The sequence below is a fragment of the Balaenoptera musculus genome, chromosome 8, assembly GCF_009873245.2.
Source record: "Balaenoptera musculus isolate JJ_BM4_2016_0621 chromosome 8, mBalMus1.pri.v3, whole genome shotgun sequence".
NCBI classification, from domain to species: domain Eukaryota; kingdom Metazoa; phylum Chordata; class Mammalia; order Artiodactyla; family Balaenopteridae; genus Balaenoptera; species Balaenoptera musculus.
In genome coordinates, this window is record NC_045792.1 from 84,369,966 (window position 1) to 84,397,026 (window position 27,061).

Consider the following 27,061-nt stretch of genomic DNA (forward strand, 5'->3'; position numbering starts at 1 on the left):
TCAAACCAGTGGAGGGGTGTAGAGTGTAGATCTTAAATTAAAAAATAAAAATAAAAAAGGAAGCCACGAGCAGGAGTGAGCCATTGGCACAGAACCAGACACTGTCATTCCTGAGGTCATTTTGAGTAAAGTCCTGTCCTTCGGCTGTGAGCCTCTCATATATTCCCCCATGATGGTGCAGCTCCTGCACACCAGAAAATCAATGTGTTTATGTTGTGCTTTAGTGCCGGCGAGTGATGAAGAGGAAGGAGCGGTCCTCTTTGACAGCTCTGGCAAGGCGGTTGCTGATCCCTTTGACACGTCTTCTGGGTCTGTGCAGCTCATCGGAATAAAACCCACAGCCCTCCCCGTGGTGCACCCCACCTCGGACAGGAGCCAGGAGCCGGTCGTCCTCAACGGCGAGGTGAGCACCTGAGGACCAGAGCAGGAGAGAGCGTGTGCAGCCAGGCCTCCGTGGATGCGGACTAAGGAGTAGCACCTGGGGGTCCTGGGTGCAGGTTGCATCCAGGTGTACGGGGCTCTGGGGGTCATTTTCACCTCTGCATGCGCGGGCCTCAGCAGAACGAATCAGGACGCAAGTCACCCCAAACCAGTTTGCTGAGTGATGTTTTCAGAGCATTTTCTACCTTCATTAGAAAGCCCAAAGGGGACTTTTTAAAAACTGTAGTTGTGAAGAGAAACATCAGAAATTCTGCTTCCCCCACACCTCACCCACACAGCCTGCTGTCTTTCTTGATACTAAACTGGTCAGGATGGCACGTCTGTTGCAGTGGTGGTGAGAGGCACTTGAATTGATAGGGGACCGGAGGAGATCCAGACCGGGATGTGGCCCACTATCTAGGCTTTGAAATGACTTTTACTCCTTTGAGCAAGCTTGAAACAACCCTTTGCCTGCTTCCAGGAGGATATCGATGGATATCATGATGTTAATCAATTTTCCTAAGTCGGAAAAAAATTATTAATGTACACGAGAATAATGATTCCACCAAAGAAAAACAGATAGATGGATGGATGGGTGGGTGGGTGGATGGATGGATGGAGATAGATAGATAGATTGATAGAGGCAGTTTAGGGGAGAGCTAAATTTAAATTGGGTAAAAATTATCTGCCATTTCTCCATCTCCTGCAGCAGAATGGTCAGTGGGCTGAAGATGTTTATGATCCTTTAAGGCCATGCATATGGAACCTGCATGTGAATACATTACACATGTATGCACGCACACACGTACTTTCATATATTTTTCTCTGTTGTTAAGCTGTCAGGTTGGTTTTTCACTTCATTAGTTTATACCCAGCTATGGTTACCTGCATCAGGAGGGAGATTGCCTAAGCTTTAAAGTCTCTTTACCATCACACCTGGAGGAAAATGTGACAGCCCCATACAGCTGGGTATTGTAAGCGCACTTTAGCGGCTTGTCTGCATCCCCCATCCAGGCCACGTATAAAAGCCTGTTACAGACCTGATTCAGGAAGCTCCTCTGGTTTTCTGGACAGAAAGACCGAACTGCCTAGAGGTGTGATGAGTTGAGGTTCATCAACTTTTAAAAAGAATTTAACTGGGAATTCCCTGGTGGTCCAGTGGTTAAGACTCAGTGCTTTCACTGACGTGGGCCCAGGTTTGATCTCCGGTCAGGGAACTAAGATCCCACAGGCTGCGCAGCATGGCCAAAAATAAATAAATAAAAATAAAAAGAACTTAACTGGTGTGGACTTACAGAGCGCTTCTATTCCAACCTCCTCATTTTTTTTAGACAAGGAAACTGAAGCCAGAGGGCTCAGGTGGCTTGCTCAGAGTTGCACTGCAGGTTATTTTGACAGCATGATGTTCAGGCCCCCTGGCTCCCTGTCCAGTGCTCCTTCCCTCTCTTTGACTTCCTGTGGCCCATTAGTGAAAAAAAGCATTGTGCTTGAAAGAGTATGGACTCTCCAGCCATGCTGCAGGAATGTGAATCCCAGCTCTTCTACTTACTATCTTTGTGACCTTAGGCAGGTTAATTTATCTGTGCCTCAGTATATCCATCTGTACAATGGGACTGTTGTGAGGATCAAATGAGTTAATACATGTAAAGCACTTAGAACAGTGCCTAGCATACAAGTACGTTATTATTACTGTCATCATCATCATTAGTCAGCTAATGAGCAAGGATTCATTGATCAAGTACTTTATGCCCTTTGGCCCTATCATTTGGGAACCTGTATATCTTCTTAAAGCCAATCACAGCCAGTGAATCTTTCCTTGTACACAGTTCTGCCACTGGACATGCAAGCCCAGTGATTAGAGGCCTCTGAGGTTATCACTAACGCACTGGTAACTGCTCTTCATTAAGACCCTCTGCCCAGTATGGGCCCAGGTGATGGCTGCCATGCCTGGATCTTTTCATCCCAGCTTAGCCATGTGAATGTCATGGGGACAGATTCCAGATCTCTGCCAAATCTAACTTACCACTCCCTTTTTCTGCCAGGCCCATCACCCTGTCACAGGAGAACAGATGAGCATTTTCCCTGTCCAGAAATGGATACATGTTACACTTTGGTAGCCGAAGGAATAGACCTTGCTGACATTTGGATTGGAAAGGAGCCCTGAACTGTTCTCTGTAATTTACTGCCTCGTGGCATTTGAGGCAGATTGTCTTATAATTTTCCTCTTTCTCCTCTTACGGGCAGCTTGTATAAGCGAAGAAAGTACAGCCTCAAAGCCATAAATTTTCCTTTTATGAATTATAGGTAATTCTTTTAAATATTATTTTAAAGAAAACAATAACAGCAAAGTTCAGAAAGTAAGAAAGATCACTGTAACTTCACGACCCTAATATATCCTCTGTTTTCATTTTTTCCACCTCCAACCTTTTGATCAAACTCATGTATATTTTAGAATCTCATCATAGACAACTTTATATCTTGTATCTTAAGCATTTGCTGTGTTGATATTGTCTTTCTGATGATCATTGTGAATGACTTGATTGAGTAGGTGCACCATTGATTGGGAAACTACTCTCCCATTGTTCAAACCAGGTATTTTTGGTTTTAGTTTTCATGCATGACTTTTAAAAAGTTTTTATTTTGAAAATAATTTTAGATTTACAAAAGAGTTGCTGTAATAGGACAAAGAATTCCTTTACCCAGCTAGTTCTTTACCTGCTACCCCTACTGTTAACATCTTATGTAACCATAGAATAATGATCCAACCCAAGAACATAACATTAGTACAATACTATTGACTAATGTGCCGATCTCATTTGAATTTCACCGGTTTTCCCGCTCATGTCCGTTTCGTGTTCTGGAATCCAGTCGAGGATCCCACATGGCATTTAGTTGTTTTCTGAGTCTCCTCCAGTTTGGGACAGTTCCTCTGTCCTTTGTGACCATTTTGTCTTTCATGACCATTACTTTTTTGAAGCCAGTTACCATGTAGAATGTCCCTCAATTTGGATTTGTCTGGTGTTTTCTTATGATTGGATAGAGGTTATGAATTTTTGGCATAACTATGGGAATGTTGTGGCCTTTCGTGGGCATTGCATCAGGAAGTACTTGATACTGATATGTCTGATTACTGGTGATGTTAACTTTCATCTCTGACTTTGAACTTCTCTTGGAATGTTGTTTCAGGAGAGATTCCAGAAATGGATTCCTGGCTCAGAGGATGTCATGCTACCTTCTTCTCTTTACTGGTTTTCTCAGTGGCAGGCAGAATGAGGGAACAATTAAAGATTTGTGAGATGCTACCAACCTAAAGATATCATCAGGGCCCAGGTTGGGGAGATCTTTGCAAGAGTTAGAAAAAATATGTCCCTCAGTCTGTTTCTTCAAATGCTGTAAAAATAAAGCATCTAAGATGCAGCCTCGTGTTAGTGAACCTCGGGCTTCGTACTTTGGTTGATACGTATCTTACCACTGTATGAATTCATTGCTAGGATAACCTAGCAGTGTGGAGTGTCAGGAATGGAGTCTCTGCTTGCACATTGAACCACATCCTGGGCATTTGGGAGTTTATCTTAGAGGATGGGCTATAGTTACTCAGGCTCGTGACTCCTGAGCTAGCTGCACGGATCCTTGAATGGGCTTTCATAAAACACCACACTCTCACCACAACTTGTTGGCCAAACACAGCTAGTGCTATACCTAATCCTCAAAGCCCCCAGGTGTTGGTTTGCATTGTTATAGGCTGCTTCTTGCAACTGGCTTGCCTCTTCCTCTTTCCCTCCTGAAACAGGAACCAGAAAGGATGCAACCAGAGTAACTCTAATGGGCAAGAGGAAGGAACAGGGACGTTCTAAGACTGCAGTGCAGCCTGTGGCCTGTCCGCCTTCCTTTGTTCGTCCTGCCCCTGCCCCTGCACACCCACTCCCACAGTGCTGCACCCATGCTGCTCAGCCCAAAGCCCCCTCACTGCCCCACTCCACCCACGTCTGCTCACCTTAGCGCTCTGTGCTCCCAAAGCTACTCATTCCCCTTCCCCTTCTCTCTGTCAAGCTCCCTCTCCCTTACTCTTAGATGTAAAGGAATCCCAAACAACCTACATTAGCGGTAATAACATTTTAAAGTCATTCTCAGTGATGGTCATGTTGCAAGCATGCCATGCATGTGAACTCATGCAAATCCTCACAACAGCCCTACGAGGGCAGTAGTATTATCTCCCTGTTCACCTAACGAATCTGAGGCACAGAGAAGTTAAGTAATGTGCCCAGGGTCACATAGCTAGGGAACGACAGAGCTGGGATTTAAACCCAGGCAGTTGATCTGGTTCCCAGAGCCTATACCCTTAGCCACAGCTTTATGCTGCTGCATCGTTAAAATGTAAATGACTGGAAGCAACAGTATTATCCTCCCAAGTGTGTTTGCATATTAACCCGGTGAACTCTGGTGAACATCTCATGAAAAGTTGGGAATGAGTGAGAGACAGAGATTGACTTTAAAAGGAGATTCTTCCCCTGTGTTGCTTGCAAGTAAGTTTGGCTCAAGCGGGGACCCTGCTCCTATGCTTACCTGTGACGGTGGGGGGAACTGGGGGAAAGAGGGGAGCGGTTCCCTCAGCAGAAGGGAGTACTGCCAGCCTTAGTTTTTGGAGTCTTGATGTTCTAGCAGATTTTAAGTTAATTACCCAAATAGAAGAGCCTTAAGAAGAAAAAGAGCTTCATCTAAAGTATCATCAGCAGCATGGGCAGTGAGTCAGGGATTCATGGGCCCGACTGGCCAGAAGCCCAGCATTCCAGGCTGTGCGTCCTTGCTACCCGGGGGGACTTTCAAGGCCAGGAGGGACACAAAGGGGGTAAGACAGCCGTACCCCTCCCTCCCTCTCTCCCCCGTTGGCATTGGCTGCAACAGTGAGGAAGCTCCTGTGCCACGTCCCGGGGGCCTCCGGGCAGCCCCTCCTCTCCCCTGGCCTCACCACCTCTGCATAGCTCACGTATCTCAGGGCCACAGCCTGTCTCCCTCTCCTCCCAGAGCTCGGCTCAGCCTGACTTGGGCATCAGGCCTCAAGTTTCTGACCCCAAGACCATTGGACCTTATGCCTTCTCGAACCCCCTAATCCTTTCTTCAGACACGCTGTTTTGTAGCAGTCTGATATAGAACACGGACGGGAGCGTGGAGGGCTGCTCTGTTGGTTTGGGGACCAGACCCAACAGCTTAGCTGTCTTCTTGCTGCCTCCATACTTTCCTGGCTCCTGAGGACTCTCCTGGAGCTCTGGGGCAACAGTTCTTAACCCAGGTCCCTGGACTTGCTGAAGCTATTGGCTTTTGGCGGGCAAGACTCCTAATTCTCATAAGATTCTCAGCCGACCTTCCAAAATGACGCAAATCCATGGAATATAATTTGAAAACCAACGCTCAGTGCCAGAGGTTTCTCAGCCAGGTGCTGGACCAGAGTCAGCTCTGGGACTTTTTTCAAACTACAGATGCCCAGGCCCCAACTCTTGAAGATTCGGATTCAGTAGGTCTGGGGTAGAGTCTGGGCCTCTGGATTTTTTGCCAGCTCTGTATCCAGCGCCAGTGCACTGCCAGATGACCATTGCCTTGCACATCTTCCCAATGGAAAGACCCAGCTGTGGCAAGCCCATACCAACCTCAGCCCTCAGCTATTCTTGGGGTGGAATCTACCAGCCCAGGGGTTTAGACTTTGGACCTTCTGTACTTCATCGTCTTCTCATCCTGAGAGGCAGTGTACATTGTAGCTAACTGTGCAGACTCAGAGCTCTGACATGGGCTGTCCAAGGTCAAACCCTGACCCCACCACTGATTATCTGTGGGGACCGTGAGAAAGTTCCTTAATCTCATCTGTAAAATGGGGAATGAAATAACCTGCCTTATGGGTTGTCATGAAGGTTAAGAAGACTTCACACACATTAAGTCACTGCAGTGATTGTACATCACAGACTCTATAAGGGGAGCTCTTACTTAGTTTGCTAGGGGTCCCAACTCTGCACTTTACTAACTTAGCCGTTTTTGGGCCTCAGTTTCCTCACCTGTCAGGTGGAAGTCATCCCCACACTTACCAGACTTTCCATGATTGTCCCTTGAAGTTACAGCTGTGAAAATGCTCTCTACATTATACATGATTATACAGATGTAGTCAAGTCTGATTACCAGCAGCACTGATGGTTCTCCGTATTGTTCAGTAGGTGTCAGACAGATTTCACCGTTCAGCTCTGTTTGTGGGAGTAAAATGCTCATCATTTGTTACTTATTTAGCACAGTCATCTGCTTGTATCTTTGACAGGTGAGCAGGAACTGGTTGGCAATAGCGACCATGCACGGCTTCTTTCAAGAAAGCTATAGGTTGACAAAAATAAGCTCTCAAGTGCAGGTCGATAGGGTGGGGAGACCTTGGGAGCAGGGTGTCTGCTCCCCTTTCCCACCCCATTCATCTCAACTCTACTCCTTCAGGAACTGGCTGTCTTATCCAGCTGGACACCAGCTAAACAGCCAGGGGAGGCCACTGGGCTGCTCAGGGCTGGAGCTAGGGTTGGAACCCCAAGTCTAGCTGGGTTGCCAAGTCCGAGTCTTCCACACAGGGGAACCAAAAGGGTTTAGGCGGGACTAAGGCCCACACCGCAAAGCTAAAAGTGCAGAGTCAGGCCTAGACCTGAGTAGACTCAAATAGATGGGCAAGAAGGCCCTGAGGGAAGGTCTCAGGTGACTTAGGCAAGTGCCAGGCTCCACACTGTTTGTGGTCCACTCTTGAGGGCTGGTCTTGGCATGGGACACAGGTGGGTCTGGCTGGCTCAAAGGACCAGAGGTGAAGCCCAGGATGGCTTTTCCAGGTATTGTGACTGTCTGATGAAGCTTCCTGTCTATGGGCTGTGCCTGGTCAGGTGTGGGCCTGAGACTGTCTCTCTCCCCAGGTGAACAAAGCCCTGAAGCAGAAGTCAGACATCGAGCACTATCGGAACAAGCTGCGCCTCAAAGCCAAGAGGAAGGGATACTACGACTTCCCTCCGGTGGAGGCGAGCAAGGCTCAGATGGAAAGAAAGAAGATGTATGAAAAAGCCCCAAAGGACATCGAGCACGTTTTGGATCCAGACCCAGAAATGTGTGCCCCATTCACTGAGGCTAAAAACAGGTGCAGTCCCTAAGGGGTTCTCTGAAGGTTGCTGTACCATGAGTGGGATGAGGGCAGGGTGTGCCTCGGGCAATACAGTCTGGGCCTCTGGATCTGTTTGTTACCTTAGGACTATCATCTTTGCAGGCTGCTGGTCTGGGCCACACTGGTCTGTACGAGCAGGAGTTCCACAGTGAGTCTGGAAGAGAATAAAATTGAAGCCATTAAAAAAATACTTGTGCAAACAACCATAATTGTCCTTTAGCTTAATGATGTTTTCAAACCTGTAGCTGTTTCAGAGCTGGGTTCAGATATAATTATCACCCACCTGGTTATGCAACTTCCAGATCAAGGGACAGTGTATTCGTCAATTATTTTAGCGGCTCTTGCATAAGAAAAACAGAACCCATGCCTCACCTTTTCATTCAGCTTCAGTAAGTATTTACCGCACCGCTACTCCAGTCTCCATGCTGAGTTCCTCTTTCATTCGTAGACTTGTTCATTCACTTGCCATTTATTGTCACCTGCTCTGTATTGGGCACCATGCATGATCCTGGATACTGTCATGGTCACATGTTCATTCATTCAGTTCATTCAAAATTTTATGGTGGACAGGACAGCCCAATCACTGCTCTTGTGGAACTTAAGGCCTGATGGGAGAGAAGGATCACCACCCCAAAAGTTCATTGCTCACAAGTGCGATGGGTGTTTGAAACGTGAGCTGCTCTGACAGTCGAAAAGGTAGGCCTGGCCTAGCAAGAGGCGGGTAGGCCTGGTGGTTGGAATCGGCATCTCTCCAAGCTTTGCGGCTAACTCAGCAGGGAGTGGCCTCACCTACTGAGAAAAGGGGTAGAGGTCAGCAAAGCTAGATAGGCCCACCTCTCTTCTTTGCCTTCCCTCTGAGGTACTTCCCCAAAAGCATTTTCATGATTTGAGACCATCTCTTTCAAATCCTCCTTGGCAGTGGCCCCTTGACTTTGAACTGCCTGCTGCAACCCATCCTGTAGCCTTGGCAGACGTACCCTCTACAGAGGTGCCTGGGGAGGACAGAATGGTTCCTGGCCTGAGTGGGTATTTATTAAAAACCAAAATGACTATGTGGCAGGCTTAGATGGAAGCCATAAAATCAAGCTGCTACATTTTGTGAATGGAATCACCATAATTTATTTTTAATAATGAAAGGAGAGAATTCTAAGCCAGTGCTTCATTTACCAGGCTTCTCATTAGGCTTGGTGGGGATAACAAGCTGTTGATCTAAAATCACACTGTGATGGGATCACAACGTATGTGCCACCAAGTTGATAACTGTAGGAAAAAAAGAGAAGAACATATGTAGATTTTATTGGGAGGCTGGGGCTTCTTTAGCTTTCACTTTATACTTTGGGGCTTTTTACTTCAGGGGTCTTTTATAGACTAGGGTTGGGAGTTTTTTTTGCTGGGTTTCCTGCTGATACTTGGAAAATGAATCAAAAGTCCTGTACAAGTAAGAGGAACTGAGTTTGGAAATTATTTGAGAAATGAAAATTTCTGTTAAGGTATTTTATAAGGAGAATGAACAAAACTTTTTTCTGGAGAGGTGCATCTCCACTGCCTAACAAAAGGTCAGGCCAGATTCTTAAGGCCCTTTGATGGCCTGCTGTTGCTGGGATTATATAGGTAATTTTTAGGAAATGTCTGTTGAAGAAATGATTTAATTAAAATTTTTGACCGGTTAAGGGAAAAATAGAGATAACCACAAATCAGGTGAGGTGGGGGGTAGGAAGGGAGATGGGGTCAGCAAGAGACTGAGACGAGAAGACAAATATTAATAGAGAAAAGGAGAGTAACAGAGGCTCAGTAAGCTCTCAGGTGCTATTCTCTTCTTAAGTTTTTTTAAAAAATTAATTTAATTTAATTTATTTTTGGCTGCATTGGGTCTTTGTTGCTGCACACGGGCTTCCTCTAGTTGCGGTGAGCTGGGGCTACTCTTCGTTGCGGTGCACGGGCTTCTCATTGCGGTGGCTTCTCTTGTTGCGGAGCATGGGCTCTAGGCGCGTGGGCTTCAGTAGTTGTGGCACGTGGGCTCAGTAGTTGTGGCTCATGGGCTCTAGAACGCAGCCTCCGTAGTTGTGGCGCACGGGCTTAGTTGCTCTGCAGCATGTGGGATCTTCCAGGGCCAGGGCTCAAACACGTGTCCCCTGCATTGGCAGGCGGGTTCTTAACCACGGTGCCACCAGGGAAGCCCCTCGGGTGCTATTTTTGTTGACTCCAGGCACAGTCCACTGCTACCTGCTGTGTGTTAGCTGTTATCACAGGTTAGACTTGCCTGTTAATTACTGTTCACAGTTCAACTCGTTAGAGGTTCTGCTCTCAGTGACCTAGCCCCTGCAAGACACAAGTAAGGGACTCATTCTCTAGGCCAGAGGTAGCATCAATAACCAGAATCTTACCCTGAGACCTAAATAAATCAAAGACAAAGTTTAGATTCCAAATGATGACTCATCCTGATACCCTTTAAAAGAGTTTTCACAGTTTTTTTTTTTTAAGTCAGAGCACACCCCCCTTTTTATGTTATAAACTCTTACCCAGAGACACAGAGTATGTAATATAACTGAGGCAGAGGCCCCCTACATGTCCCCTCAACCCCCCTATAGGCCAGCAGCATCCTTCATCTGTGACTCTGACGTGAGCCCCCGACCAGAAGTGTCAGGTAGTTAATGTGCTCTGGAGCAGCTGTAGTCACTGACAGATGGGAACTGATGGATAAAGACCCCTGGCAGAAGAACTATACACTGTTGTAATAACCACGTTGTCTGGTTTCTATGTTTGATGATTTGACATCTGGGACCTTGCCCCTGGAGAGACTGCCCCTCCCAGGGCTGGCTAGCCTTTTCGTAGGGATAGTAAGTCTCACGTGCAAGTGCACTTGTCAGACACAAACCAAACAAGCTAGAGCCCAGACTCCAGCTGCCTATTGCACACAGGGCTTTTGCAATCTGAGCCCCCAGTCTCCCTGCCCGAATCACCCTGGCCAGGTACCAGGCAAACAGGGACAGCTCCCATGTCCCAGAGTCTGCCAAAATCTTTCAAGTGAGCCAGTCCTAAGCCTGCTTACCCTGCCTTGCCAGTCCTTTCCCATGAAAGCCACAATGAAGGCTCTTGCCCACATTTTCCCCACACTCCCACTGCCTTGTGACTGACCTTTGTGCTTTCCATGTGGCCCTCCATAGTGTGGCATGCCCTTTCCTCTTGAGATCTGTGAGTATATGAGCTACCTTTTCAATGGCAGTCATCCCCTGATCTGTTGGTTTTACCATACCTGAATAATAATGAAACCTACATTTTAAAACATCTGTCTCCCACACTTCTCTAGTGAGTTTGAGCCCCAGATGCCCAAAACACTGATCTGCTCTGGAGCATATCCTTTACTGGCCTCCTTTCCTTCCCTCTCTCATTTTCCCACTTCCCAACTTGTGCTTCCTGGAACCCTCTCCCAAATAAACCACTTCTACTTCCACTCAGATCATCACAGAGCTTGCTGCTGGGGGAACCCAACCTAAGGCAATAACCTATAAAGACAGAGTTTCTCTGATAGAAGCAGGGCGTCCTCCTCCTCCTTCTCAATGGCTCTAGTCCGTCTTTATGGAACCCTAGGGTTCTGTAGAACACAGTTGGGAAACTACATTCTTAAACTATAGTGGTTAATCCCAGGCTCCAAAAAAAATCCAAATAATATTTATCATTATCCTCCCAGCAGTATTTTCAAAGGTTAAAAAACTTATATCTCAAGTTTGCAAGTTTCAAAATTTGTTAACTTTTAAAGAATATAGCAAAAATACCAATAGGAAATGAATATACCTAATGGAACTCTATTTGATTAAAATAAGTAATTTCTCTACCTGAAAGCCTAATTTACCTCGAAGTAGTTGCTTGCACATCAGGCACACGTTGGTGATCTGGTCAATTGAGATCCATGTCAAACAGCAGTCTTTAAGCTGTATATAAAAGAACGTTGTCTTTGACGGAAAGGGAGACTGGGGTGTATGCCAGTGTCTAAGGGCTCACCCACGTTCATGGTTCTTGAAAGGGCTTACACAATCTCACTATTGTATTTCTAATACTTCCAAAATAAACTACTTGAATGTCAATTGCTAATCCTAGTATTTACTCCTCCATCACCTTTATTAGTAATTGGCAATCTCAGGACAGTTGTGAAGTCTGCTTCTTCAAAAAATGATTTGTAATTAGGTCAAGGGTAAGAATTCTTTGGGGTCTGCCTTAAAGTGTGAATCACTCAGAACAGATTGTGTTTCACAAGGTTGTGCTTCTTTCCTAAAGGAAGCCTCTAATTGCAGATAACTATAGGGCACATTTGATAACACTAGGTGGTAAGCTCCTATATTAGTCAGGATTCTTTTGGTTGTAAATGATGGAAAACCAACACAAACTGGTTAAATAAAAGGGGAATTTACCATTGAACAGGCCAAAGCTTCAGGAGTGGCTAGTTCCAAGAGGTCATAGACTGTCTTCCCTGTTTACCTTGCTGTTTCTTCACTCTTTGCTGGCTGGTTTTCAGGCAGGCTTTTACCTCATAGTGGCAAACTGGTTACCAACAACTCTAGGCTTATATCCTATCTTAGAAACCTCAACACCAAGAGAATGCCTCTTTGCTGGTTGCTGTAGCAAAAGCCTTGAGACTTAGTCTCATTTGACTAACTCAGGTGCCCACCCTCTGACCAACTGTTATGGCCATGGGGTTGTGATGTTCTGACTGTCCAGCCTGAGTCACATGCCTATCCCTGGAGGAAAGCTGGTCCCCAAAGACCATCCTAGTGCTCTTACCTAAAGAGGGTTGTCCTGGGTGGCAGGCAAGCAAACACCACAGAGGCTCTCTAAACAGATATAAGCTCCTTATGGTGAGGGAGTCGGTCTAATAGTGTGTTTTATTCCCTAGACTAATTGCAAGGGTAGTGTCTTGCCTTGGGAGTTCTAATGTCTGTTCTAGACTAACAGTGTGTGAGTGTCATGCTGTGACAAACTGGGTGTGGGATCGTGAAAAGGTATCTATATCTCCCAGGTTTCTTCCATAGTCACTGGGAATAAATAATGCAACCTCTTTACCTTCAACCCATGAATGGATAGAATCTTAGAAGCGAGACACAAAATAGGTGGTGCTTGGGGAGTTCTCTGAAGGCAGATGCTCTGAAATGCAAGTTATTTACAGAGAGAAACTTACTGTTGGATGAGAGGGAAGTAGCCAGTGATTTTATCCCACCTTTTTGTGGGATGAACCCTGCAGGATCATGTGAAGGTCCCCGCTCCTAAGAGTTGACTCTTGTGCAAGAAGAAAAGCACAGCCACAGCCCTCACTATGTTACTGTTTCTTTCCCCCTCCTCAAAAAATTCCTCTAATGACAGGTGGAAACAAGACAGTGATGATGCATTTCCTAGCGGGAGCTGAGTGGCGCCTCTGGACATGCTACTCCCTGGGCTTGAAATGCTCTGTGCCTAGATTGGCATGTGGCTGGCTCTGTTAAGGGGTCTGCCGAAATGTCACCTCTCCAGAGAGGCCTTCCCTGACCATCCTATCTAAAGTCATCCCCCATCCTATCGCCATCTGTCGCATCACCTCCTTTTTCTTCATAGCCCTTATTTCTCTTGGAAATTATCATGCGAATTGTCTGTCTCCCTTATTAGAATGTAAGCTCAGGAGAGCAGGGCCACGTCTGTCTTGCTCACTGTGAATCTTCGTCATCTTCCACAGTGCCTGGTACATAGTAGCCACTCAGTAAATACTGGATGATGAATGGATGGATGGATGGATGGGCCCCAAATTGCCTTTTGGTTTATGACTCCTTAGCCCAGAAGGGAATCCACTGTGGTAAAGGTAGAAAAGAAAATCTATCAACACTTGTGTTTAAGAAGCTCATTAGCCACAGCGTTTGTTAACACATCATGGAACCCTGCATGTGAAATCAGAAAGATGAAAAGGAATAGGAGGCTGCTAAGTCAACAAAGCTAACAACAGCAAGTTCGTTCTTCCAGCATTAACTGTCCTAGAGGGTCAAGGGAGAGTCCCTGGCCTTGCCATCAGCAGAATTTTAGATGAGGTTGCAGTGTTGCAATTGATTATAGTTACCTAGTTTCCATACAAAAGAGCATTCACAATTCAGCCAAATGGTTATAGCATCTGGAAGAAAATTCTTCATTCTACTCTTTCTACAGCCCCTGATGGCCAGGGAACAAATACCATCAATTCTGAGATTCGTGAAGCAAATCCAAACACTTCATTGGTTGCCTGTAGTTTGGATCAGTGGAGAATTCCATCTGTCAGGGCATTTGCTGCATCATAACAGTTGTTGAATTTTCTTCAGGCAACAGATGAAGAACTCTGTCTACCGGAGTCGGCAATCTCTGAACAGCCCGAGTCCGGGGGAAACGGAGATGGACCTTCTGGTGACTCGGGAGCGACCTCGGCGTGGAATCCGTAACAGCGGATACGATGTAAGTCTCTGGTGGGCCGAGCTGAATACAGCTTTGCTTTGTCCTGAATGCAGAGAGGAGAGAGCATCCTATAATGTTTCAGTTTACTGCATATTAGTGGAATTTTAAAGTGCACTAAAATGGTTTCTGTTTTATTATTCCTTATTACCTATTTTGCAAAGTAAGACTAATTGGAATGTGTCAGAGTAACAAATTATTGCTCAAAGGAGCTCAGTGTCTAAATTCAACCATTTTATGAATAGTACATTATTGACCTTAAACTCAACAGCAATTCTAAATGTCCTTAATTTTTTTTCCCTTTGTCCTTACAAACTCAGTAGGAACTATGGCTGTGGGTTAGAATTCATTTGAACATAGGCTTCTTTTAATCCATAGCACCGTTGAGAAGTTGGATTTGTTCCTGATTTCATAACTCCTCAATATGCCATGGAAACAATGAGGTTTCCAACAGAGCGATTTGGTGATTGCATATGATGAAGCACATGCTTATGTGCAGGGATGCTCCAAGCTGTAAAAATGCTTCTAATCCCATCAAACGTCCCCAGATGATGACTTACAATTTGGTGCCTCCTCTCACGTTGTTTACATCCCGTCACATGTAGTTGCTCTCATGAGCTCACATGAACGATACTATGCTGAGATGTTCAATAATGCTTCATTCTGCCCCAAGATTTCAAATGGCCTTGAATATACTCCTAGGTTTTATGAAAATGTTTCTTTCCCTTTCTCCTAAAATGTTTCTCTAATTACAAATAAAAATTTTTCTGTAACAAGAGTTATGATTCAAATATATCCAGATAAAGTTTTGTTACAATTGTGAGGTTGTAATTTGAAAATGACACTTGATTTCTTAAACATCCGGTGCTAATTTGAAGGCAATAAGATTTCTCCACCCTCAGGACTGGTCATTATTTGCCACAGAAACTTAAAGTGGGATTTTTTAATGGTCCAATTAAAAACAGAGATATTATACCTAATTTGAATTCTGATTACCTTCCTTACATTTAAACTTGATATTTGTGTTGGTGGTGATACCCTTTTATTTCTCTTTCCTTTTTTATAGAAAACAGTTTGATGGTTTAGTTTTGTAAAATTCCAGATGCTTTGGGCAAATCTTTTTTTCTCCTCCAGATTAAATTATTCAATGTTAAATTTTCTCCTCATACAAATATTTCTTATACTAAACTTGATCATCAATTTGATAATCAGCCTGTGGTTAAAAATAGGGCGTTTGAAATTTTCAATTAATCTCTCCCTACTAACAGTGACTATTCTTCCTGGATGCTTGTAGTTTGGGGAACTTTTTCTTCTGCTCGGGACTATTCTGCTGAGGTATGATAGGATTCTTAATTTATTTCAAGATTTGTATTAATAGATTTCTCGTGAGGTTCTAGACACAGACATTTTTACAGTTTGAGGAAATAGGCCAGAGGTTTCCCTATTAGTCTTGAAAAGAGAACGCTGCAGGGTTTTTTTTTAACCACTGTGCCAGGACTTGCAGTACTCACCTAATACTCTTGGAATGTTGTGTAGAACAGTAGAAGGAGAGGGACGATTTTTTAAAGGAGGTTGCTCACCTCTCACAAACATGTGTAAATATTCCACTTACAGATTACTTTAGGGGAAGCACACTTCATTACAATAGATATTTTAAAATATACAATTCTTTGAAAAGTTTGTGTGATCACAAAAACATAAGCAAACATAAGTTTCCTTAAGAGAAGATGATCATCTAGGGAACAATTTTAGGAATTTAGACTGTTGATGCTGAGAATGAAATTGTTTCTTGTATCTCCTCCTGAGCCTTTAATCCCATGAGAAGTATTTGCTATCATTTCCTGACTGCACACACTAGACCAGGCCCTATTCTAGTCTTTTTATGTGTATAATCTCATTGAATTTGCAGTCACCAGTCAGGTAGGTGCTCTCACTATGTCCGTTGTACAGATGGGAAACCAAGGCTCCAAGCAGTTACATAATAAGTTTACCCGACTCCAGAGCCCATCCCCTTAACCACCACAATACGACCTGCATGTGCCCTCACAACACTGTACATCTGTCTTCTCATAACATAATATATGCCCTGTATTTCTGATCTCTGTAAGATGTCATGTCTCACAAAATTCTTGCATGGATAACCCACACAAGCAAAAAATGGACCAGCAGATAAAGCAGAAAAATAAGAGTCTTAGTTTTAAACAATGCATGCATTCGTTTTCTGAATCTTGATTTTCCAAAAGTCCTGAATCACTCCTGGCAAAAGAATCCATTAGCTCAGCAGTGAACAGGTCATTCAGTTGGAAACACATCATGCTTCCTACTGGGTATGGGGATCTTGAAGCCAGGCCAACATTTCCAAGTCATTTCTGCCTGATTAGGAAGCACCAGAGGGACCAGCTCCTTTTTTTTTTTTCTTTTGAATTTTTGAATTTTATTTTATTTATTTTTTATACAGCAGGTTCTTATTAGTTATACATTTTATATATATTAGTGTATATATGTCAATCCCAGTCTCCCAATTCATCACACAACCACCACCACTCCCAGCCACTTTCCCTCCTTGGTGTCCATACGTTTGTTCTCTACATCTGTGTCTCAATTTCTGGCCTGCAAACCGGTTCATCTGTACCATTTTTCTAGGTTCCACATATATGTGTTAATATACGATATTTGTTTTTCTCTTTCTGACTTACTTCACTCTGTATGACAGTCTCTAGATCCATCCACGTCTCTACAAATGACCCAATTTCGTTCCTTTTTATGGCTGAGTAATATTCCATTGTATATATGTACCACATCTTCTTTAGCCATTCGTCTGTCGATGGGCATTTAGGTTGCTTCCATGACCTGGCTATTGTAAATAGTGCTGCAGTGAACACTGGGGTACATGTGTCTTTTTGAATTATGGTTTTCTCTGGGTATATGCCCAGTAGTGGGATTGCTGGGTCACATGGTAATTCTATTTTTAGTTTTTTAAGGAACCTCCATACTGTTCTCCATAGTGGCTCTATCAATTTACATTCCCACCAACAGTGCAAGAGGGTTCCCTTTTCTCCACACCCTCTCCAGCATTTGTTGTTTGTAGATTTTCTGATGATGGCCATTCTGACCCGTGTGAGGTGATACCTCATTGTAGTTTTGATTTGCATTTCTCTAATAATTCGTGATGTTGAGCAGCTTTTCATGTGCTTCTTGGCCATCTGTATGTCTTCTTTGAAGAAATCTCTATTCAGGTCTTCTGCCCATTTTTAGATTGGGTTGTTTGTTTCTTTAATATTGAGCTGCATGAGCTGTTTATATATTTGGAGGTTAATCCTTTGTCCATTGATTCGTTTGCAAATATTTTCTCCCATTCTGAGGGTTGTCTTTTCATCTTGTTTGTAGTTTCCTTTGCTGTGCAAAAGCTTTGAAGTTTCATTAGGTCCCATTTGTTTATTTTTGTTTTTATTTCCATTACTCTAGGAGGTGGATCAAAAAAGATCTTGCTGTGATTTATGTCAAAGAGTGTTCTTCCTATGTTTTCCTCTAAGAGTTTTATAGTGTCTGGCCTTACATTTAGGTCTCGAATCCATTTTGAGTTTATTTTTGTGTATGGTGTTAGGGAGTGTTCTAATTTCATTCTTTTACATGTAGCTGTCCAGTTTTCCCAGCACCACTTATTGAAGAGGCTGTCTTTTCTCCATTGTATATCTTTGCCTCCTTTGTCATAGATTAGCTGACCATAGGTGCGTGGGTTTATCTCTGGGCTTTCTATCTTGTTCCATTGATCTATGTTTCTGTTTTTGTGCCAGTACCATATTGTCTTGATGACTGTAGCTTTGTAGTATAGTCTGAAGGCAGGGAGTCTGATTCCTCCAGCTCTGTTGTTTTCCCTCAAGACTGCTTTGGCTATTCGGGGTCTTTTGTGTCTCCATACAAATTTTAAGATTTTTTTGATCTAGTTCTGTAAAAAATGCCATTGGTAATTTGTTAGGGATTGCACTGAATCTGTAGATTGCTTTGGGAGTATAGTCATTCTCACAATATTTATGCTTCCAATCCAAGTACATGGTATATCTCCCCATCTGTTTGTATCATCTTTAATTTCTTTCATCAGTGTCTTATAGTTTTCTGCCTACAGGTCTTTTGTCTCCCTAGGTAGGTTTATTCCGAGGTATTTTATTCTTTTTGTTGCAGTGGTAAATGGGAGTGTTTCCTTAATTTCTCTTTCAGATTTTTCATCATTAATGTATAGGAATGCAGGAGATTCCTGTGCATTGATTTTGTATCCTGAAACTTTACCAAGTTCATTGATTAGCTCCAGTAGTTTTCTGGTGGCATCTTTAGGATTCTCTATGTATAGTATCATGTCATCTGCAAACAGTGACAGCTTTACTTCTTCTTTTCTGATTTGGATTCCTTTTATTTCTTTTTCTTCTCTGATTGCCGTGGCTAGGACTTCCAAAACCATGTTGAATAATAGTGGTGAGAGTGGACATCCTTGTGTCGTTCCTGATCTTAGAGGAAATGCTTTCAGTTTTTCACCATTGAGAATAATGTTTGCTGTGGGTTTGTCGTATATGGCCTTTATTATGTTGAGGTAGGTTCCCTCTCTGCCCACTTTCTGGAGAGCTTTTATCATAAATGGGTGTTGAATTTTGTCAGAAGCATTTTCTGCGTCTATTGAGATGATCATATGGTTTTTATTCTTCAGTTTGTTAATATGGTGTATCACATTGATTGATTTGCATATATTGAAGAATCCTTACATCCCTGGGATAAATCCCACTTGGTCATGGTGTATGATCCTTTTAATGTGTTGTTGGATTCTGTTTGCTAGTATTTTGTTGAGGATTTTTGCATCTATATTCATCAGTGATATTGGCCTGTAATTTTCTTTTTTTGTAGTATCTTTGTCTGGTTTTGGTATCAGGGTGATGGTGGCCTCATAGAATGAGTTTGGGAGTGTTCCTTCCTCCACAATTTTTTGGAAGAGTTTGAGAAGGATGGGTGTTAGCTCTTCTCTAAATGTTTGATAGAATTCACCTGTGAAGCCATCTGGTCCTGGACTTTTGTTTGTTGGAAGATTTTTAATCACAGTTTCAATTTCATTACATTTTATTGCCATAGATTTGCTTGTAGTAGTCTCTTAGGATGCTTTGTATTTCTGCGGTGTCTGTTGTAACTTCTCCTTTTTCATTTCTAATTTTATTGATTTGAGTCCTCTCCCTCCTTTTCTTGATGAGTCTGGCTAATGGTTTATCAGTTTTGTTTATCTTCTCACAGAACCAGCTTTTAGTTTTATTGATCTTTGCTATTGTTTTCTTTGTTACTATTTCATTTATTTCTCCTCTGATCTTTATGATTTCTTTCCTTCTACTAACTTTGGGTTTTGTTTGTTCTTCTTTCTCTAGTTCCTTTAAGTGTACGCTTAGGTTGTTTATTTGAGATTTTTCTTGTTTCTTGAGGTAGGCCTGTATTGCTCTAAACTTGCTTCTCAGAACTGCTTTTGCTGCATCCCATAGGTTTTGGATCATTGTGTTTTCATTGTAATTTTTCTCTAGGTATTTTTTTATTTCCTCTTTGATTTCCTCAGTGATCTCTTGGTTATTTAGTAACGTATTGTTTAGCCTCCATGTGTTTGTGTTTTTACGTTTGTTTCCCTGTAGTTGATTTCTAATCTCATAGCGTCGTGGTCAGAAAAGATGCTTGATATGATTTCAATTTTCTTAAATTTACTGAGGCTTAATTTGTGACCCAAGATGTGATCTATCCTGGAGAAGGTTCCGTGTGCACTTGAGAAGAAAGTGTAATCTGCTGTTTTTGGATGGAATGTCCTATAAATATGAATTAAATCTATCTGGTCTGTTGTGTCATTTAAAGTTGTGTTTCCTTATTAATTTTCTGTTTGGATGATCTGTCTTTGGTGTAACTGAGGTGTTAACGTCCCCCACTATTATTGTGTTACTGTCGATTTCCTCTTTTATAGCTGTTAGCAGTTGCCTTATGTACTGAGGTGCTCCTATGTTGGGTGCATATATATTTATAATTGTTATATCTTCTTCTTGGATTGACCCCTTGATCATTATGTAGTGTCCTTCCTTGTCTCTTGTAACATTCTTTATTTTAAAGTCTATTGTATCTGATATGAGTATTGCTACTCCAGCTTTCTTGTGATTTCCATTTGCATGGAATATCTTTTTCCATCCCCTCACTTTCAGTCTGTATGTGTCCCTAGGTCTGAAGTGGGTCTCTTGTAGACAGCATATATATGGGTCTTGTTTCTGTATCCATTCAGTGAGCCTGTGTCTTTTGGCTGGAACACTTAATCCATTCACATTTAAGGTAATTATCGATATGTATGTTCCTATTACCATTTTCTTAATTGTTTTGGGTTTGTTTTTATAGGTCCTTTTCTTCTCTTGTGTTTCCCACTTAGAGAAGTTCCTTTAGCATTTGTTGTAGAGCTGGTTTGGTGGTGCTGAATTCTCTTAGCTTTTGCTTGTCTGTAAAGCTTTTGATTTCTCCGTCGAATCTGAATGAGATCCTTGCCGGCTAGAGTAATCTTGGTTGTAGGTTCTTCCCTTTCATCACTTTAAATATACCATGCCACTCCCTTCTGGCTTGTAGAGTTTCTGCTGAGAAATCAGCTGTTAACTTTATGGGAGTTCCCTTGTATGTTATTTGCCGTTTTTCCTTTGTTGCTTTCAATAATTTTTCTTTGTCTTTAATTTTTGTCAGTTTGATTACTATGTGTCTTGGCGTGTTTCTCCTTGGGTTTATCCTGCCTGGGACTCTCTGCACTTCCTGGACTTGGGTGGCTATTTCCTTTCCCATGTTAGGGAAGTTTTCGTCTATAATCTCTTCAAATATTTTCTCAGCTCCTTTCTCTCTCTCTTCTTCTGGGACCCCTATAATGCAAATGTTGTTGCATTTAATGTTGTCCCAGAGGTCTCTTAGGCTGTCTTCATTTCTTTTCATTCTTTTTTCTTTATTCTGTTCTGCGGCAGTGAATTCCACCATTCTGTCTTCCAGGTCACTTATCCGTTCTTCTGCCTCAGTTATTCTGCTATTGATTCCTTCTAGTGTAGTTTTCATTTGTTATTGTATTGTTCATCTCTGTTTGTTTGTTCTTTAATTCTTCTAGGTGTTTGTTCTTTAATTCTTCTAGGTCTTTGTTAAACATTTCTTGCATCTTCTCGATCTTTGCCTCCATTCTTTTTCTGAGGTCCTGGATCATCTTCACTATCATTATTCTGAATTCTTTTTCTGGAAGGTTGCCTGTCTCCACTTCATTTAGTTGTTTTTCTGGGGTTTCATCTTGCTCCTTCATCTGGTACATAGCCCTCTGCCTTTTCATTTTGTCAGTCTTTCTGTGAATGTGGTTTTTGTTCCACAGGCTGCAGGATTGTAGTTCATCTTGCTTCGGCTGTCTTCCCTCTGATGGATGAGGCTATCTAAGAGGTTTGTCTGGACCAGCTCCTTGACATGGTAGAAACAAAAGCACGAGGAGGTTGATTTAAGTGTGAATTTTTCAAAGGTTGCCGGCTTTAGAGTCCCAAAGGAAACACCTGCATGTAAAAACAAACAAATAAATAAACAAATAAGCCAGCAAACACACTCTTCATGGGAAAATCTTAGTCCCAGGACTGATGGCAGCCTGGATTGTTTCAGAATTTTTCCACTGAACAGGAAAAGTGAGGGCCTACGGAAGAGAGACTCTTAGCTTCAAGGGGTTTGGGAATCCCTGTGTTTTGCAGCAAGAATTCTCAACCACTTTGCCACCCTAACAGATAAGGGATGCCACACACTCCTGGCGTTTACTGGGGCTCACTTGGATAGTAATTTTCAGGAGGAGGCACCCCTTTTAGAAGAAGGCATGATTTTAGAAGGATGTCCAAAACTGATCCGTCCTAACAAGGACAGATCATATCTTTAAAGTAACTTTGAAATTACTTGAAATTAATTCCTCCAAGTGCAGAAAGCGGGTAGAAAAGATAATGTCAGCCTAATATTTCAAAACAAAAATAACTATTTCAAATTATTTTTTAAATGTTATTTTCCAAATGAAAGTCATATAGAAAATAATGAAGCAGTGGGGAAAGGAAAAGAAAATGTCCCAAATGTGACTTCTCAGGCAGAATAAAGACCCAACTGTTTTTTCCTACATCAGCCAAATTGTTAACTCCTGTATGTGGATGATGAATCAGTCTTTGCTTCCAAAGGGCGAGTAATAATCAAATCATTCCCCAGAAATAAAAACGCACTTCCTCAACCTTGATTTGCATTTGGACTTCAAAAACCTATAACAGGAATAGGGTCAGCTATGTGCCTTGGCCACGAGAGCGTCTCTGAAACAATTGTTTGAATTATAATGTTGAAAATGAGCGCTGACCTCCCAGAAGTAGAGAACTTTACAAGCATTTTCCTTAGTTTCTCTCCAGCACCTTGTCCGGAATTCCACACCCTGGCGGTGCTCAGACCTTAACAAACATGTGGGCAGTGAGTGAAAATGTTAAGAAGGATGATTGATCCATTGATGCGTCTCAGTAGAGGTGATGTCGAAGGCTCTGATGTAGCCAATCACCAGCACTATTACAACCTTGGGGGAAATGTTTTGACATGTTAGCGGAAACCAGATGATTTTACAACTGAAGAGTTTGTAAACCTACAAAAAGGGACGCTACATCAGGCAAGGTTCAGCTGCAGAAAACAGAAAACATCGAGCCATTTTAAACAGACAAAAAAATACTGTAAAGAATTAGGTGCTCCCAAAATTATCAGAGGGCTGGAGGAGTGTTCCAGGAAAGACTGAGAACAAAACCACAGGGCTGGCCCTGCAGAGGGGCCACTGCTTGTGCCCCAAGCAAGAAGGTGAGGGAAGTGGGCTGCCCTGGAACTGCTGACCAGCAGAAAGATGGGCCGTGCCTCATTCCCTTGGTCCAAACCACACACTAGTGCATTTAATTGACAGAACCTAAGTCTCAGTCACAGCCAGTTCCTCCTGGAGAGCCCCAAGTGCATGTTAGCTGTTGGCTGTTGAGCTACAGGAAAGCGTGTAGCAAAGAGGTTGCCAAGGCCTGGTCCAACATTCCTACCGTGGCACGGGGTAAAAGCAAGATAGAGAATTACCAGGCAGAGCAATATTTGGGAAGCATTTGGGGGAACTAGTGGAGGAAAGCATAGCAAAGAGGAAGATGGAAGCACCGCTCAGAGCTCAGTCCCCACCCAGGCTGCAGGCTGGGCGCACTGTATTGTGTGTGATGGGCTGTTTATCTTGCTGGCGTCTCTCGGCTGACAATGAAGCCAGTTTCCTTTGTTCCAGGTGAACAGTGGTTACTGGAAGGAGGCCAAGGGATTGGAACAGTTGTTCTGACGGCTTCCATTTTCAGGGAAATGAAATATGATCTGGAAGGCCCCTGACTGCCTGAGATAGCATACAGCACGTCTGGGGCCTTCTCAGTAAACTCGTAAATCCTATTATTAATGGGAGTCTCTCCTGCTCACCTCCCCCCTCCCTCCCCCAGCATCTTATGGCTTTGGCATGATAGTTAGAGACCAAGGCAAAGCACAAGGATGCCCTGGCACTGCATGATGTGCCCAGTTAAGGGTACAACCAACTTTTGCTTTCATTGGGAAGCAGATGGTTGGATTTGGGGGTTTTGTCCTTTACCAGAAGCAACCTGCCATTGCCCTCTGAACTAGGTGCCCTGTGTTGGCCCTGACCCCAACACCATCACCTCCTAAACATCCCACCTAGAACTGCCTTACAGATGTCTCCCCATCTCAGCCTTTCATTTCTTTCTCCTGCCTCTGCCAGCTAGTCTAAGCTGCTAATAAGCCTGGCTTGATATGTTATCTCAAGTTAACTTATAGTACATTGTGTTTTAACAGGGGCCTTTAATCCCAGGGAAATATCTGATAATGGGAGATCCGGCTCCCTGGTTGAGGCTGAGGCAGAGGTGGAGGTGTTTGGTGGTGACGTGAGCCTTTTGGTGTAGTCCAGACCTCAGCGGGCTCGTGGCTGCCTGCAAAGATGCTTGTTAATCCCACAAAGATGGAGGCCTCTTGGCAGGTGGAGAGCAAGAAGTAGATTCTCGTTTGCAGATTTTGGGGGTGGAGGGCCAGGTTTCAGGACCGCCTAGTGACCCCACTTGGTGCCAGGCCTCCCCTGCTGAACTTTTCCTCCCGTGCCGACAGGTTCCCACTGGGCAGGAGACATACAGCTTCCCTTCCTTAGTGAGCACGCAAGTGCCATCTGCCTGCCTGTTCCCTCTGGTTCCCTGTGCTCTGGACGCTGCCTGCTCCTGCTCTTGGTACCCGCCTACTCATCCTGCCTCTTCTGAGCTCTGAGAACTCTTAGTCTCTTGACTAGGGCAGCCACTTACCGCAGGCCAGCGTGCTCTTGGTATGGACACCTGTAGGGGAAGGGAAGGAAGCAGGATTGGACAGAGTTAAAGGTCGGGCTATGGTACAGGAACTACAAGGCCTCAGCTGACCCCACGGGGAGCTCTGTAGCTCACATGGCCCTGAAGAGCTGTCCCGGGTTTTCGAGAAGCGTCTGGGCTCTTATCCTCTAGCACTGGCCAGTCCCTAGGTATCCTTGGGAGAGGCAGCTCTCTTTAGCCAAGGACAATTCCCAGCGAGGGAGTTGCCACTGCCGGTTCCCACTAATGCCTGGGGAGAGCAAGGGCGATTCCCAGTTGGCACCTGAGGGCTGGCGGCCTGCCCAGCAGCTCGGGAAGGAGCCCTAGAGTCCTGAGCAGCGTAGCACCATCCACCCCACGCTACTTCCTCCCAACCCTGGTGTTCCTTGGCCCACTGTGGCCCTTGAATTCCTGCAGGAGCCGAAGGCCAGGGGACAAATGACAACACCCCTTGGTAGTTGCTACCGCTTCATTTCCTCTAGCAAACATTTCTCACGTGCAGTGGAACCACTGCATCATACTGCATTTAACATACGCAAATTCAGTAATATAGACCCTGTAAGACAAAGGAAAGAAATTTAAATATTGCAAAAAAAATAGCTTTTGTCTATATTCTGTTCATATCATGCGTTCCAGGTGATCTGTTTCTTTTTACATATTGTTCTGTAAGATGGTACACACAGGCCATGCATGCTGTACCATGTGGACGATTTAAGGACTTTTCAGTGGTTTAACTACATGAGTTTTCCCTTCTCTGCTGCCATTGGCATCTAAGTCCCACATGTGACTACCTGTGTGAGGCTCTATGGAGAAGAGAAAGGTCGATTAACTAGTGCTTGCCCCGAGGTGCTTTTGCAGACTAGCGGAGGAGACAGGTAGAGACATATGCAGCCGGTTGTGCCAGTGAACTTGGATGGGAACAGGAAGTCTTCCTGAAGGTCTCTTCCTGTCTGTCCCACGGCTGCCAGAGGAAGCCTTCTAAAACACATACCCTTGTTTAAAATCCTTCGGTAGCTCCTCAGGGCTTGGGCATAAGACTCAAACTCTTAAGCTTCCGGCTCAGGACTCATCTGCTCTGGCTGGCCTGGGCATGCCCTTCTGGCTGATGCTGCTTCTCCGAATCCACCCCTTGGCTCCGGCCCTACATGCCCTTCCCAGACTTGCCCTGTGATTTCACATCTCTGCGTCTTTGCATGTGCTCATCCCTCTGTTCAGGACATCCCTTCCCTCCGGCTTAGTGCAGGCCAAGGTTTCTCAACTTCAGCACTATTGATATTTGGGGCTGGATAATTCTTTGTACGGAGGGCTGTCCTGTGCATTGTACGACGGTTAGCAGCACCCCTGGCCTCTACCCACCAGCTGCCAGTAGCACCTCCCAGTTGTGAGAGCCAAAAAATGCCTCCAGACATTGCTGAGTGTACCCTGGGGGCAAACCTGTTCCCAGTTGAGAACTGCCTCTTCAGGCAATGCTTTCAGAACTCGGTTAAACATCATCTCCCCGAGAATCTTTTCCTCGACCCCACGTCTGTGGTCTGACTTAAATGCCGTCCTTCGTGTTCCAGTAGCACCTGGGACTCACCCCGATCAAAGCCCTTACTCCCCATTCTCCCTCTGTGGGTTTATATATATTATTTTCCCCGCTGTCCTCCTCAAGGACGGGAATCATGTCTTATTCATCCTGGGAGCCTCAGCACTCAGAATAAGAACCAGTGCATATTAGATGCCATGTCTCTATTTTTTGAGCAAATGAACAAACAAGTGTCAACCAGAAGTGACTCCGGAGCTGAGACTTGAAAATATGGGGCAGATTTAGCTCTGAGCCAGATAAACAGTTGATTTGACTGGCTTATCAACACTGTAGACAAATGCACGTTACTGTTTGAAGTTCAGTCTAAATGGTGGTTATCAGTTAGGATGCTTTGGCTAAAATAACAGAAAACTGAACCCAACTCAGACTGTCTCTACTCATTAAGGGCATGTATTGGGTACAGTAAATCCGGACCTGGTCTGATTGACGCTCCCGTTCCTTTTCTCTGCATTATGCAGTGCTGTCTCCCTCATGCTTTGGGTTCATCTACAGGTTGATTCCCTCCTGTAGGAAATGGCTGCAGCAGCCTCAGGCCTCGTGTCTACATACTGTGTTGGCCAACGCAAGAGAGAATATCTCTTTTCCCAGCCATGAAACGAAGCTTATGGGTTTTACTCTAACTGAGCCACCGTAGGTCAAGTGCCCACCCCACCCCTGTATCAATGGGGCGTGGGGAGGAGGGGGCTTATACTGATTGATTTAACCCAGTCAGACCTCAGCAGCAGAGCTGGGACAGGCTTAGTCCCTGCTGGGCCCCCCGCCAGAGCCCCTGTCTGAGACCCAGGGAGAGGAGTGGATGGATGCTGAGGCCATCACAGTACCTGCGACTTGAGGAACATCAATCTTTGGGCCTTTTAAGGGGCAAAACCAGCACAGTCCTCCATGTCACTTGTCCCTCCAGTCTCAATTGTGGGACAAACACATCTTTGGTTGACCGTCCATAAAGGGAAAGATCAGCATGGCGATAAGTCCATGACCATTTCTCCCTGTGGGCTTGGGGAGTCCTGGCTAGGTTGTGTTTTGGAGGCGGAGTGACCAAGAGGGATT

The 27,061-nt window shown here is 44.2% G+C and overlaps 1 protein-coding gene across 1 annotated transcript in view; it reads left to right on the forward strand.

The window, feature by feature from the left end:
- KIAA1549L (KIAA1549 like) overlaps positions 1–27,061 on the forward strand; it is a 293,894-nt gene that overhangs the window by 221,479 nt on the left and 45,354 nt on the right. The window contains exons 13-15 of the mRNA XM_036862584.1: positions 225–403; positions 7,341–7,558; positions 13,891–14,020. Coding sequence (XP_036718479.1) covers positions 225–403; positions 7,341–7,558; positions 13,891–14,020 — 527 coding nt within the window. The remainder of the gene's footprint in view (positions 1–224; positions 404–7,340; positions 7,559–13,890; positions 14,021–27,061) is intronic.